General features: G+C 40.8%; 1 protein-coding gene across 1 annotated transcript; it reads left to right on the forward strand.

Annotated features, from left to right (window-relative positions):
* Positions 1–228: 228 nt before the first annotated feature.
* LOC147892127 (uncharacterized) lies at positions 229–1,197 on the forward strand. The gene is made up of 2 exons (XM_087388979.1): positions 229–626; positions 781–1,197. The coding sequence occupies exons 1-2, from the start codon at positions 320–322 to the stop codon at positions 828–830; spliced, it is 357 nt and encodes a 118-aa protein (XP_087245105.1). The 5' UTR covers positions 229–319; the 3' UTR covers positions 831–1,197.
* The last annotated feature ends 14,479 nt before the right edge of the window (positions 1,198–15,676 follow it).

Consider the following 15,676-nt stretch of genomic DNA (forward strand, 5'->3'; position numbering starts at 1 on the left):
TTAATTGGAGTAGGTGGACAAGTTTTTTGTGTGTGCAGAATAAACCAAAATTGTATTATGGAAAGAAAAAGGAAATGTAGAAAGAAAAGAAAACGGCTGCCTTAAGACAGGCATAAGCAGGTCGGAATGTCGTATGGAACAAGGAAAGAGAGAGCATTTCAAAATTCACAAGAAGGTATATATATATATATAGATATTGAGTGTGGTGTTGTAGATTCAATCTCATCTGCTTAACTTTCAAGTTGCTCTGCATCTGCTTAACTTTCTTTGCTTTCTGCCCAGTGCTTCTGCTCAATCTCTCGCTTTCTCCTCCTTCCCTATGGCACCTCTCAGCTCCCGGCCTCTCTCGTTTCTTCCTAATTTCACTCCATCATCCCTCAGTAATGAAACGGACGTTGCTGCATCCCAGGGAATGGAGAGTATTGCTTCAAGCCCACACCTCGCTGGAACGAATGGAATGCAGGGACATGTTGCTTCAAGCCCAGCACTCGGAATGGGGGCTGCTGCTGCTGATGATGATCCACAGGCTTTCATCCATGGAGTTGCTTCCCACACAGAAGTACGATACTCCGATTATGCCTTCTCCGGTTCCTCCGGCTCCATGGAGTGGCCTGCAGCACGCACCTGTAAGTACGAGAGTTGGCGTGATATCGCCTTCAAGAAACGTCGAGCCAGAGCCGCTGTATACAAATGGTTCCTCGACTTGATCCTTCGATGTGGTAGCTGCTGATCTCATCCCACGTTGCAACTTTGGTCTAAGATTTCTGATTTTGATTGCAGGCGAACTCCCAAATCGTTTCCCACATCGTACATCCTCACTTTCTGTATAAAGACGAAGCTCTTTTACCGTACACTTGAGTTACGAAAACTTCCGGCTTCTGATTAACGTCTAATGAAGAGCCCATCTACGGTCTTATGGATTGCATCAACTAAGCGATGCTCCTTTTCCAAATATTTGTCTCTCCCATGGCTGGTCAGATGCAAAATTTTAAGGTAAATGACAGTGTAAGCAATTTCAGGGCTTTGAGGTCAGAGTGGGCTGTTGGAATCTGTCGATGTTTTAGGGGATCGGACATCAGTGATGTGGTTTGATCTACGCTTTAGGTTTTCTGACAGTCTGTGCGGAAAGTTTGAGAAAATTTGCTTAACCCGATCACGATCTGTCTCTGTGAAATTATACATATAACTAAAGATGCGTAGCTTAGAGTAGACACAATATATTCCTAGATTTCATGAAACTACTTGTTAGAGCAGGACGAGCTTAATCGCACGAACAGGTCCCTAACGGTCCAGTCCGGCTTGATCTTATAAGCGTCGCATAACTTGACAAAGACAGCCGATAGTTTTTTTGCAATTGGGCCAGATATCGCTCACTAAAGCTGTTTCTTCGTTTCGTTGGGCATTTCCACCTTCCGATCAGCTTTTAACGTGTTGAGATCGAGATAATCTGCGCACAGAGAAGGCTTCAGATCACGAACTCCGTTACCCCGGCTGTGCTAGTCTTTAATGGATTTTTACCTCTAAGCCTTGTAAATGTGTTCGCTAATACCATTCTGTGAGCACCTAGTTTTTTCTATTCAACGACCATAAACGCTTTCCCTCTTTGCTTCCATAATTCTTCTGTGCTGGGGTTTCTAAATTGCAACTCTCTGCTTATATTTTTCTGACTTAGCACATTGCTCTGTAGGCAATTAGGAAAATACCGGCAGATGCTGATCTGCTGTCCTCTTGACCGTGTCTAATTTGTGCTGTCCACTTCCCCTAGTCTAATTGGTGTGATTAGCAAGATGCGGTTTTTTCCTCAACTCTTACTGTAGCAAAATGGTGCGATCTACTCACTGAAAAGGCATTGAATATCCTTTCAATGCCATCCTGGAGCAGTCATAAATACCCACGTCCAAAGCTGTATCAATGCTGCTTATGCATCTTGCAAACTACCCCATATAGGCATCTTGCATACTATCCTACATACTCGTGTTTGGTTTTCAGATGGAACATGCCTTCTTTTGATAGAAGGAAAGGGAGGCGGGGGTAAAGAAAATATTGCTATCCACAGTTCAGAAGAGTTGGGTAGAGGATTATGCTAATTCTGCTATGTGACCTTTTTTAATATTTTCCTGCTATGTACGTTGCATCTGCACTCCTGGGTCCTTTGGATAACATCTCACTACCAATCTGCCAAATGGATACAAGAACCCTTCAGAAAGGCTGTAGCTTGGATTGCAGGCGCTTTATACCTCTTAAGCAAATAAGAATAAGTTCTCCATATGGTGCAAGAAAAGGGGAACACAGCACAATATAGAGCAATTTGGCACAAAATTGAGGGATTAAGAAAATTCCTATAATCCTGATTTGAAAGAATGTCAAGACTGAAATTCGGAGCCCTTAGCTTCAATTCCATAAGACAATTTAGATTTGGCTTGATACTATTCAACGTTATAGCACAAACCTTGTCTATCACGGAGTTTGAATCTGCATTACACGAACCTGCATTAGGGCTCCTCGAGTACACGAAGAATATTAAAATCATCCTTGTTTCGATAGAGCTGCCTGTCGACGATTTGAGAAGTTACCCATCGAAGGAATTTATTGTTGACAATTTGACGAGAGTCGTGACATTATGGATTACCCTGTGTATAACTTTCTAAGAAAAAAGGTTTTTAGGAAAATCATCATCACTTTCGTTGGTAACATTGACTTCAATTCCTGGTTTGTTTCCAGGCTTCCTTTCTCCACTGTCTTTGTTAATGCCTTAACACTAATAGGCATACTTGAAGTGTTTTTTTTGGCACTTATGCTTCCCATAACAAAATTAAGCTTAAAGATATTGTGGGAATCATCAACATGAACTACTTTCTTGGAATTCCTTTGGAAGTATTTATCAATGTGAGAATCTGTTATGTGGAACTTCACTTGCAAAGAAGATGTTTCTAACATGCTTTGAAGTCACGGATGTCAAATTGCAAGTGGAATCCATAGAGCTTAGTTTCTTCACTTTCACGCATTACCTTGATATGGTGCAACCTATGATGCTAGTTCCCTATTTGAAGCATTTTCAATAGACATTCTATAAATGTAGTACCCAATGGATATGCTTCATTTCGAATTTCTAGAATGTATGATAATTAGTTTGTGTCAAGCATACGTTATTCTTCATTTCATCTGCATATAGATTTCAATACCTGCTCTAGATTTCAATTTCTGCTCTTCTTCCTTGCTTCTACGTCTTGAATGATGGCATTATTTGAAAACATTTGGAGGTACATCATTAGTACAACATAATATCATTCTATGAAATGTGTGCATGTTTTTTCTCCGGTGGGCCTTAATACATTAGTATCCCCGTAACAAGTTCTCTTTACCCCAACCTATGTATTGTGTAAAATGCCTTTGACATTTTGATTTTAGACATTTTATATTAAAAAAAAAAGATCATTACGCAACGAATGTATGCAACTAACTCTACATAGCACTATGACATCAAGTGTCGTGGACTACGTGTGAATCTGGGACAATCTCATCAACATTGATGAGTTACTATCTAAAATCCTTGACCTATGTGAGGCCGGCATCCAAGCTATCATGTTCGTTCATCTTAACACCATCTAGTTGCCTATGCAAATAGGCAACTGTGGCTTATTTCCAAATCTAATAGAGAGATTGGCCAAATTGTCCCATTCAGCCTTGGCTATCCTGCAAGATTGAATGTAAGGCATAGCAACCCTCTTGTTATTCATAGCAATCATCGCATGGGCTTGCACATCTCTTTGATCCCAACATATATGTTCAAGGCATAGCAACCCTCTTGTTATTCATAGCAATCATCGCATGGGCTTGCACATCTCTTTGATCCCAACATATATGTTCAAGTGTGGAAGGACTGTGGGAGTAGTGGTAGATGAATTAGAAGTGGCATTAGTACAACTTAACTTCTACCTAAGAACCGCCTCTCATTTTAGCACGTGCTTGGTGCACTCGTTGCTACTCGCTTGTAGGTCAATACCCTGGAATCATGGACACCCATTGTTGCAAAACGGTTCTTGATTGTCGCTTTCACTATCCGTGCTCGATGCTTGCTGATCGCATACTAGTTGGCTTGACCCACGGTCAACATTTCGCTTCAGCTATCCTTACTCGTGTCTATGGACTAACAAGGACTAGGCATTTCTGAAAAGCGGATGCTTGCGGATTGAATCCTCGGGGTCAGCAATGCCTTCGTTGATTGAATGGTCAATGATGGCAGGATGGGTGGGTGAGAAGGGTCGGCTCGAACTGTAGGGAGTGGCCGACGAGGTGAACGCGTTGGCTCAAAATGGCGCCCCCTTACTGGCCAAGGATAGACATTGGAAATGTCTGTCGGTAGCCGCTTGGGTTAGGCCAGCCAATCCAGGGAGCAAGCTTTAGCAATGGGGTCATCAGATGGGAAGTCGATGCCAAGGGTTTCAAATTTGGTGCGGTACTGTTGCACCTGGCTTATGCGTTCTTGCCACTTAATCCTCGGTTACTTTCACAGGTCATGGATGTTATCATGAATGGATTGCGCTTCCGTTACATGGCTACTAATCAGGTGCTCGAGCTCCCATAAAATCTTGTGAAAGTAGAGCGGCAACTCAGCCATGGTAGGCGTTAGCTGTCGAACTTGTGCAAGAATCAACTTGCACTCGGCTTTGAAGATATTGTGCTACCACTAAGTGCGCTCTTCCACAAAATTTTTGAAGTCTTGGATCGGCTTGTCATAGACTGAGGTAATTGGTTGGATGGGCTTCAAAATGTCTCGGTGCATGGAGGGTGTGCTAAACACCTTATCTCCTACTAGTTGCCAATAAACCCAGTAGCGGATAGGCATCTCCTCCCTACCTGGAATACACCACAAAACTTCAGTTGCAGCTGGTAAAATGGGTTTGGCATCTTCAATCTGCTAGGTCTCTGTTACCTCGACCAAAACTTGGACCTACGGTGTTATATCAAAACTGCAGTTCGTTTGTACTGCCTGCTCGGTATGGGTCTCCTTTCTAGAATGTATCAATAACAATGTTTGGGCCGTGACCCCTTCTAGTCCCCTTGCCTGCAAAATCCCTCCCTCGGTCGAGGAACGTGGGTTTGAGGTTCTTGCTTGTTCTTTCAGAGCGGACTACTGGTGGCCACCCGTTGAACCATCGGCTCCATCATGATCTTGCGGTTGTCAGCGATGTAGGCTAGCGGGGTGTTCGTCGGACATTTGGAGGAGGCGAGTGAGTTGTTGGAGTTTCTCGTACCTTCCAACTTTGCTCGGAGCTATGCATTGTCCTTGCGTAGCTTATCCCCTTGCATGACTTCTTCCCTCAGGCATGAATTTTCTTGCTCGAGCGCCTCGACTCGGGCTTGGTTTACCTGTTGCTACTTGCCCACTGTGACTTATTGCTACATATTTTGTATAGCTTGTTGCATATTAACATTCTTTGTACTAGTGGACACCACAATGCCCTAGGCCTTGTTTGTGATGTCCTTTTGACGCTCGAGGTCACTGCAAATTGCTATAGTCTGTTTGGAGCCCGGTGCAAGTCTGTTGTAGTTGTACGTGTGCCTGAAGAAGCTCATCATCGAATACCCTTACTCCCTTGAGCTGCTCTTGGAGAGACTTACACTTGGTAGCCATGTCACCTTTTGCCCTGCGCAGATTGACTGTTTGTTCCTCGAAAAATTTGGTCACCTCCTCTCGGTACCTGGCTTGTAAAAATAAGTTATGTTCCAGCAACTGGGAAGGAATCCAATGGTTGGCCAAATAATCCAGGGATTGTGCTGCATAGACCGTATTAGCCCTCAATAGCTGCCATTGACTCTATGATTGTGTGATCTTGATGGAAATGGCTCTATGGGCCCAAGGGGCTGAAGGGGAGCATGAAGTGGAGGCAAGGTAAGATGACCGAGTGCAGAGCCAACTCCTTGTTGCTCAGCTCTATGCTCTTGGCCTCTTTTGGTGGTTCCTGATCCACTGTGTCCTTGCCACATCATTTCCTTTGCATTGGGGATACCCTGCTGGCTATTCCCCTCTAATTGATCTTGGTCTTTGGGGGTGCCCTTCTCACTATTCCCCCCCTCATTAGCTTGCTTGGAGGTGTCCTTGTCTTTGGTTTCTTATCTCCTTGTTGCCCACTCATTTGACTATCTGGTTACTCCTTGCTAATTTCTTTCTCCCTTTGATCCTCACCTTTATGCTGGTGTTGATCTTCCCCTGATCCCTATTCCTATTCCTCTCCCTTCTCCTGCTTGGCTTCTTACCGTTCTTGTTCCTTTCCCTTATCTTGCTTTGCTTCTCCTTGTTCTTGTTCCTTTCCCTTGTCGTGCTCTCCCTAGTCCTGTTCCTCTCCCTTGTCCTACTCGGATTCTCTCTGTTCCTATTCCTTTTCCTTATCTTGCTCACCTTGTTCTTGCTATTGCCCCTTACCCTAGTTGGCTAGCTCTCGTTGTTCACCCCGTTCCCGAAGTTCTTGCCCCTCTTGCTGGTAGTCCGTCTGGCCAAGGTACTCTCTCGGACATGAGTCTATTATGGAGCATACATAAGTGGGGGCGGAGAGCTTACAATGGGTTGCCCCTTGTTGATGGCTTGAGCTAGTTCTTAAAATAATTTTCAAAGATTGTGAACCAGTCCACATGGAGTTGGTCCTCCATTGCTGTAATAATGACTCGAGCTACATATTGACGGGATACATATCCAACACTCTTCTTGAGCCCAATGAACTCGGACAAAAATCAACAGGTCATGTTCAGGCCTTCATCTTTCTATTTGTTGATGAGGTAGCCCTATGAAGACGAGTAACTACCCATCCCAAAGAATGCATCACAACATATAGCATTCGCCATCTTCTTGGGGTGGGATTGTTGCTTCATTTGGAATGCCCTCTGTAGAAGCTCTGAAGTAATCCTAGCATGTGTCGTGAATGACGAGACTGATTGTTCTTGTCATATTATCAATCCAGGATCTCCTTAGCTAGCACCTCGTCGTAGACATCCTTCCAGGGCAGTTGAGAAAACTTGAGAATGCAAAATACCACCACAAGAATACCATCAAAGAAGTCTTCAATGGGGTGCAGAGGAGAAAGCTGCGCTTCCACTTTGGATGGGTTTGATGATCTACCATCACGACAAAGATGACAAGGCTAGACACAAAGACAGAGTAGGTGGTGAGGGAAGGTGTAGGTGAGTGATAGATGGCCTTGATGAAAGGAATGGAAGAGGTGAAAGAATGAGAGCATAGAGTATTTGAGAGGTAGTTGTTGGAGATGAGGAAGATAATAACGATTGCGTATACTGAATTTGCAATTGCTATCGGTTTTGATCAGTGGAGCTTCTAATCAACTATAGTCGTTTCGAATTTGTGACTGTAGTGCCCATCAAATCAATAGTTGAATGGATCTCCCTTACATTAGCATGCTGTCTTAGCATTAATGAGCCCTTACTATTAATCAAGCCATGTGGTGACACACAATGCATTTGATCCACCACAATTAAATGGCTAGATGGCATGCTATCTTCTGAAAAATTCATGAAGGCATTGTCAACCAAGTGAGCTCCCTATGTGTGAAGTACTCACTACCAGGTATATCTTAACTTTTCTTCCATTGTACAACTTGGAAAACACATTACCTTCCAACTCCGCGAGTTGCATTATTTCATTGTCATGAACTTCCACCAATCAATAGGTTCCATTCCATCCCAGCTTAAAATTGGTTTTGATAGGCCTCAACTTAGCAATATAGTAATACTAGCATACCCCAACTCAAAATTGGTTGTGATAGGTCCCAACTTAACAGTATAGGGTAATACTAGCATACCCTTCTTCACATTCTTAGGCACATCATGAATTTCTTTCCTTCTATGTTGTATCGCCATGTATGACCAATTAGCTCAGAGATGTATCTCATCTAAGTGTCTTAGTTGATCCAATCGTCCCTTGCTTGCTTTTGGCTTCCCCAAATGATGCTCAATAGCTACTCGAAGACTCGAAACCACAAATTCTAAGGGAACAATTGCTTCCAGGACAAAAGCCATACGAAAAGGTGTGAGGTTGGCAAATATCTTGTAAGACATTTTGTAAGCCCACAAAGCAGAGTATAACTTGATGTCCCATTCACCTTTAGTAGATTGTATTGTCTTTGTGAGGATAAGGTTCAATGTTTTGTTATTTGACTCATGTTCTCCATTACCACGAGCATAATAAGTAGTGGAAGTTGTGTGCATGACTTTGAATTCCTTTTTAAGTACTTGCCTCACATCATTGAGAAAATGTGCACCTTGATCGCTGCCAACTGGCAAGTTGGAGAGGATATCCATACTAGCAGATAATATTTGCATAGATAAATTTGTTGTGCTTCGAGCCAAATTATCTCAAAGTGCCTTAGCTTCTACCCACTTTGTAGCATAGTAAGTTGCAATGAGTACGTAAATACATTTCAGTAATTTCGAACTTTCCAATATCCAAATTCATTTTCATAAGTACTTTTGGACAAAATTTTACTAAAATACCACTATTGAAAAAATGAATTAAAATAAAAACTAAGCCAAATTTGAGAGTTTTTTAAAGCAATTAAAATTAAAAATTTGAAGTTTAATGTAACATCTTACATAGATTGTGCACGGTCCCAATTCATTTTTGTACTTAAATTTCTATTCAAAAAATCTACTTTATAAAAATATCCTTCTCAAACCAAAAGTTTACTTTTTGGCACTATCCTTTTGGAATAAAAAGTTTTATTTACTTACACTATGATTTCGTACTAATAATGCAAAAACTAAGAAACATAATTCTTACATTACTCTATATTGAAAAAATTCTAGTATGAATTTTTAATGTTAGGTTTAGGGTTTAGGCATACACACACACACACACACACACACACACACATACACATATTTTCATGGTTTTTAATATTTAAATTATTAATAAGTTCATAAAAAGTGAATTTTTAAAAGAGGATTGAATTTCTTTAAAATAGAAATTCATACTAGGAATTTTTTCATTATAGAGTAAGGTACGAATTATGTTTGCTAATTTTTGCATTATTAGTTCAAAATATTAGTGTGAACATGTTTCGTTAAAATTTACAATTTCATTTTTTTGTGCTTCCAAAAACCTACAAAATTTTATTTTATTTATTTATTTATTTTCAAAAATGAGGGTTTATATTAATAATATCAAAATGTCAAGTTATACAACTTCTCAGAACATACCCTTGTGAGATACAATGGAGGGTATAATTAACCAGATATTCAAAGTACTAACAAGCTGTTGTTGTGTGTCAGCTGAAATGCTCTAGCTAACAAAACTGTCAAGGTAAACCATCAAGGTGACTATGACACACTGTTTTAGTTTCTGCATTGGTCAAATTTCATGTTTTTTCATTTTTAGTACAAAAGTATTATGTGAGTAAATAGAATTTTTATGGAAAGGATAGTGCCATAAAATAAACTTTCTATTTGGAAGGGATCATTTCAAAAAGTAAACTTTACATTTGGGAAGGAGTTTTAGGATTAGTCCAAAGGTAGACATATGAGTCTAAAATTAATGAAATGTGTGTTATGTACTTGTTTTGAGTGAACTGTGTGGCTTTAAAGGGACCAATGAAGTCCAAAACCCAACATTGAAAGGATTCTCAGGGGTTGGTGGGTTGCAAAGGCATAGATTGTTTAGTCGATAACCATCCAGTGCGTTGGCACATATCGCACTGCATATGTCTAGTTTGAGCATCTTTGAACAATGTCTCCCACCACAAACCTGATTGTAAGACTTTTTGATCAATTAACTCACCTTGAAAGTGTCCTCCTAATGGACCCGAGTGAGCCTCCTACAACACCACTACACGTTCATGAGGTAGCACCTATTGGTGAAGAACTCCATCTGCACACTGTCGGTACAACAATACACATATCAAACTATATTTTCAAGACTTAAGGGCTAATTTTCTATGCTTATCTTGAGTCATAGTGTCAGGGAATGTGCCTTGAGATAAATAATCAACCAACTTAGCATCCTCAATCTCACAATAATCGATTGCAACCAAATTAGCATATGGTAATTCAATGTCAACTCCTTGAGTTTGCATGGGTACTAGTAACCTTGACAAATAGTCAGCATCCAAATGGGTCTGACCTAATTTATGAATAATATTGAAGTTGAAATCTTGTAACAGTAGCATCCAATGAACAAGCCATCCTTGAATGACAGTTTTGTTGATGAGATAAAGTAGGGCTTAATGATCCACATAGAACACAAAAGGATTCCCAAGTAAATAATGCCTCAACTTTTGCACACTAAAAACCATTCCTAGAGCTTCTCGCTCAGTGGTGCTATATTTTGATTCTATAGGTGTAAGTAACCTACAAGGATAATATACTGGATAGTCTAGTCTACCATCCAGCTATGTTAAAATAATATCCAATGCATAACTAGAAGCATCCACATGTTGGTAGATAGATTGGCACTTACCACTACCATGTCTGGGTGCTCTTGTGTTCCCAGATTCAACTCTTGTGTAGGCTAACTGTTCACTTTCAAGATGCGTGATTGTTATTGGTTCTTAAGCAATCTCTTTGTGCCTTTAAAATTTTGGAGCTTTACCTTGATATTGGAGTTGGACTTGAACTTCCACCCCAAAACCCGAGTAGGTGGGTCTACCACTTGGAAGAACTGACTCGCTCGATCCCAACCTATCACCTTCATGATTTTGTGGACACTATATACCTTTGACTTAGTTGGTACTATTCTCAAGCCTCAACGGTATAACCAAATGTATACCTATTGGCCGAGTAAGTTATTTGTATGTGGTGAGAGAAACTCGGGCAAACTGCCTTAGTTGCTCTTCATTGACCTCTGATCTTTGGTCGCATCTCTTCCCATCAGAAGCGTGCCTGTCTTCATGATGATGGATTCTTTGTCCATTTGCCATACTTGGTCTTCTGTCTTCATACCTTTCTGGACATACTCTTTCAGGTACAATAATTGAATAACGTTGAAGATGTTCTCGTCGCTCTCTGAGTTGGTCTTCATGTTCATTTTATTGTTCCATCGAGGAGATGCCATCCGTTCAAAATCCAAACTCTCTGTGGAGGAGTGTTTGGATTCCATTTGCCACCATGATGAGCCTTCACCCGCCAATCTTCTGGGACACCTCAGTCTGACACCATTGTTCTGACCTTCTAGCAACTTCCTCCCTTGGGGTAGCATAGCCAAGTCTCTCTTCCCGTGCTCATCACTCTTGTTGGACAGTTTCCCCTACCAGTCTCACATAATTGGCTGTAGCTACTGCCTCTGGTTTAGATGTTCTTCATGTCTAGCCACATATTTTCTTCATTTTTCTGAGCATGTGTCAACCATTTATTAACTCAAAAAGTAATCGCAGAACAATCTGAGTACTACGCCCCAATCTTCAAGGACTCTATCAATTGTTGCCACTCACTTGGAGATATTTGATTAAACTTCCTATAGTAACCCATGATTCCCAGCAACTACTTTGCTTTGTCACGAGTAATCATGAACTCTCTCCTTTTCCCCACTAACACTAAGCTTACTGACTTGGTTCTCTAAATATCTTGCCCTTCCCCATCAGGATTGCCAAAATGTTGATGCTTGTATTCACTCACCCCGCTAACTCATAATGCTTGAGTTAGTTCCCAACCTAGTGCTATGCCTCGTGAAGATGCTCGACCTTGCAATCCTAAGGTAGGGGTGCTTGGGTGTAAACAAGTGCCAACAATTAACACTCAGAGGTTGGGGTTAGCTAATGGGAAAGAGCCGTGTGATGTGATGGGTAGGGATGTTTTTATCAAAGCTCTACCTACATATTAATCTAAAATCTTGGCAAAAATTTATCGAGCTTGTTTTTTTAGTTTCATAATATTGATAAAACATATTAAAAATTTTTATATTTTCTTTTGAATTTTGAAGCAAATGTTGTAAATCTTGGTGAAACTTTTAATTTTTTCTCATAAAAGTTTCAAACCTTAGCGAATGTTGCAAACCTTTACTTTTATTAGTGCATACAAACTCTCAACACCTTTCTCCTCTTAATGAAACTAAACAGAAAAAATCATCCATGATGATTGGAGAATACCCACTTATTATCCACACTTAACACTTAGTGAAATACACAACTAGCAGAAGCAAGGAAGAGACACTATTGCTCATTCGTTCAATTAAAATCACCTTGTACAATCAAGCCAACTCGGCTTGCAACAATGAACACTCCCTAACCTATCAACATAAGTCGGGGGAAGAGAACTCAACACATTGCTCTCGTATTCTTTTCCCCATCTGTTACAACTTAACTTCTACCTAAGAACTGCCTTCCAATTTAGCATGCACTCGGTACGCTCGTTGCTACTCACCTATAGGTCGATACCCTAGAATCATTGGCACCTATTACTATAAAAGGATACTTGATCGCTACTTCCACTATCCGTGCTCGATGCTTGATGATAGCGTACTAGTTGGCTAGCTGGGACCCAAGGTCAATAGATCCCACGTGGGTGGAGAGGTTATAGATGGATGGAAAGTAGGGGCTAGATGGAAAATAGGGGTGGTGGAGGAGAGTTTTCCAAACTAGCGAGACTTGCAAAAGTGAATGGGAAGTATGAGGGGTGGGGGTGATGCTTTTCTAGGATAGAGGAGGTTTAGATGGTTAATTTTTGTGATTAGTGAGCTAATGTGCTTATGCAAGTCACCATTAATTAAGATGAAAATCTCATAATTTTGCAAAAATTGGAAACATTTTTGTACTCCTTTGCCTTAAGAGGTGTATCTTTTATGATTTTCAAAGGATGTCCTTTCCCACACAAGCAAACATGTGGTCCTCATTGATCTCAAACCACCTCATCTTGTGAGATAGTCATGCATGTCATATCTCTCCTCTATCCTCATGATGAACAATTGATTCTTGAGGTATTTGTCAACTGAATGTGCAGAATCACCACGTATGTAGTCATTCCAATTATCATTGATAGAGCCTTTACATCCTTGTCCTCCCACCCATCCATCTCCTCTAGATCTGTGTGTATTGTTACATTTCTTGTCGCATTCACTGTCTCTAGGGGTTTCAGGTTACCTGCTGTCGTCACCTTAGATAACTTCCTATGCCACCATGTGACTCCATAGCTTCACATTGCGGATTGGGTAACGATTCTTGTCCAATTTTCCCACCTCTCCATAGTTTGGAAATGGCACATGTGATCCTAGATTAGACCTAGCAATACGAATGCAACTAATACAAACAATTGTGGTCCCTTACTTGACCAAGCTCCAAGCACATGTGAGCCTTCCTCAGGGCTTTGGTACCATTGTAGAACATCGTGATGGAGGTTGCTTAGCGTAGCCAACACTCTTGCAGAGGGAGGATATTACCCAAGGATCAAACAGTGTTAATAATATCTCATTCCCTTTCATTGTGCACGTATAAAGAAGTAGACACAGACATAGATGCTAAACGATGCAAGGTTAAGTAGAACAACAAAACACATAATGTAAATTGCTCTAAAGAAGGACAAAACCTGACACGGAAGTGTGCTCAGTGTGTCACATCTGGTGTTCAATGTAATGGTGAACCCCTGGCAACTCATAAAGTTATCTTCTACCCTTCTTGACACCTTCAAGCTTCTACCAATCTGCAAGCTCATCAAGAGCTTTAGTGGACTGGTTGTACTGATGCCTTTCTAGGTATTCTTCTTGATGAAGACCTGTAGCCTGCATGCTTATTAAGAGCTTTAGTGGGCTAGCTGTAGTGATGCCTTTTTATGTACTCCTTGTTGCTCCTCTCTCTGATGAAGGCCTACAGGTTGCTCCTCTTCCTGATGAAGACCAGTAGGCTACATATGCCTTCACAATTCTTGGACTCCTATGCTGGAACTGCAGCCAATATTGAGGCACCAGTGATGCTGAACTTAACCTCCTTGCTACTCTAGATGCCACCAATGCTAAGGTACTAGACTGTTAATTCCTGGCCTTGCTTTTGCTCTACTACACGTTTAGTTGTTGTGAGGCCCTTTGAATGAGAAGATGCCATGTCAAATGATGCTTATATAGGGCAATGAATGCCCCTAGATTTGGTCGATTAGATCAAATCTCGGCCGACTTAGTACAGGTTGGGCCAACCTATTTGTGAAGATGCTTATGTGAGTCAATCGTACCTACAATACAGCAAATAAATCTGTACCTACTACTGTACCGTGCAATTGTATCCATCTCTACTCCAATTGTCTGCCACAGTTTGCTATAGACCTATTTTTGCCTTTTTTGACTTTCTTGTATCTCTGTTGACTAGCCTTAGGCCTTTTTTGACTTGTATTTACTGCTGCTTGTAGTCTGTAGCCACTATTTGCAATTCTACCCTCTTCCAGGGACTGCAACAATTCCATATGCTGTCTACATGGCAGGCTTCATATACACTAAGATCTTCCCATGTTGCAACCTTTGGACCTACCCACATGGCCTCTTTGTCTGCACTTCCCCCGTGCCTTCTTCATTTGGATGGGGAGGTGACCCCTAAAAAGGCAACATGGCATACCAAGAGGTTGTGGTCCAACCTTCGGTAATTTGTGTCCAGACGAGGTGCTAAGTGGCTTGAAGTTGCATGAGTGGTGATTGGTTTACTTGGAGGATTTAGACTAGAGTTTAACTTAGTATGTTTTGTAAGGTCAGTTGATCGGATATAGAAAGGCTTGATGATCAATATAGAAGACAAAATCATTCTAGTGCATTGACCCATTCAATATACCCAAATTAGTAGAAAATGGCTCCAAAAGCCTATAAAGTTTGGAAAAGGTTGGGCAATCATTGGGCAATCCACTGCTAGATCTGACTTGTTGACCAGTGGACTTGTTGGTTGAGGGCAATAAGGTCAATTGAGTAGGATTATTGAGGTTAGGCATGACAGGTCGTTGACTAGTTGCTTGGCACACATTTTATGAGAATAATTCTACTTGTGAATACAATATGACAAATCATTTGTGGTTTGCATATTATTTTCAATAGACATTGCACTATGGTTTGGAAGAAACAAAAGCGTGCTTGGGCTCTTTTTATGTACTTGGTATGTGGCAACATTTAAATGGTCGATCTTATTTATATAAATTTCCTCTTTGTATAGCGAGAAAAGAGCACAATTCGTCTAGTTTAGCCTAAGATTTATTAGTGGATTCTTGTATAATGTAGAGCCCATTTCTTGATTTGAAATTGAAGTCACAAGAGAAGATGAATATGTTGGGTGGTTGTCCTGTAACAAGAATAATATAGTGACTACATTATTAGATTTTCATCTTTTAAAAAAAGTGAAATCTAATGTGGATGGCCATGACCTTTCATGGCATTCCCACCCTTTCTTAGGAATAGTTCAATGAATCTCTTGCAATCATACATTTGTTCCAACATTGTGTACTTTGTTTTTAGACCCCTATTCGTCCAGACTCTAGATCCCTTCTCTTTAGTTCTCTTAAGAGTGCTAAAAACTTGATCAATGTCCTCATGTGTATGTTCTATATAGAAGAATCCCCTCTCGCACTCGTTAAAAATTCACTGAGTGACCAACATTCAACAAAAAGAGAACATGAATATGTTCTTGTTTTCTCTCCATTGATTATGTGCTTGTATTCTTAAAATTGGTGACAAATGATCTTTTGGTTTGACATGTATACATTGTAGCTCAAGTTTAAC

The sequence above is a fragment of the Dipteris shenzhenensis genome, chromosome 17 (assembly GCF_047967505.1).
Source record: "Dipteris shenzhenensis isolate YYH24624 ecotype China chromosome 17, Dip_SZ_1.0, whole genome shotgun sequence".
In the NCBI taxonomy this organism is placed as follows: Eukaryota; Viridiplantae; Streptophyta; class Polypodiopsida; order Gleicheniales; family Dipteridaceae; genus Dipteris; species Dipteris shenzhenensis.

Coding starts and splice junctions, on each gene's coding strand:
- LOC147892127 (XM_087388979.1), top strand. CDS start 320: ATGGCACCTCTCAGCTCCCGGCCTCTCTCGTTTCTTCCTAATTTCACT. Junction 627..780: donor GTGGCCTGCAGCACGCACCT/GTAAGTACGAGA, acceptor TTTTGATTGCAG/GCGAACTCCCAAATCGTTTC.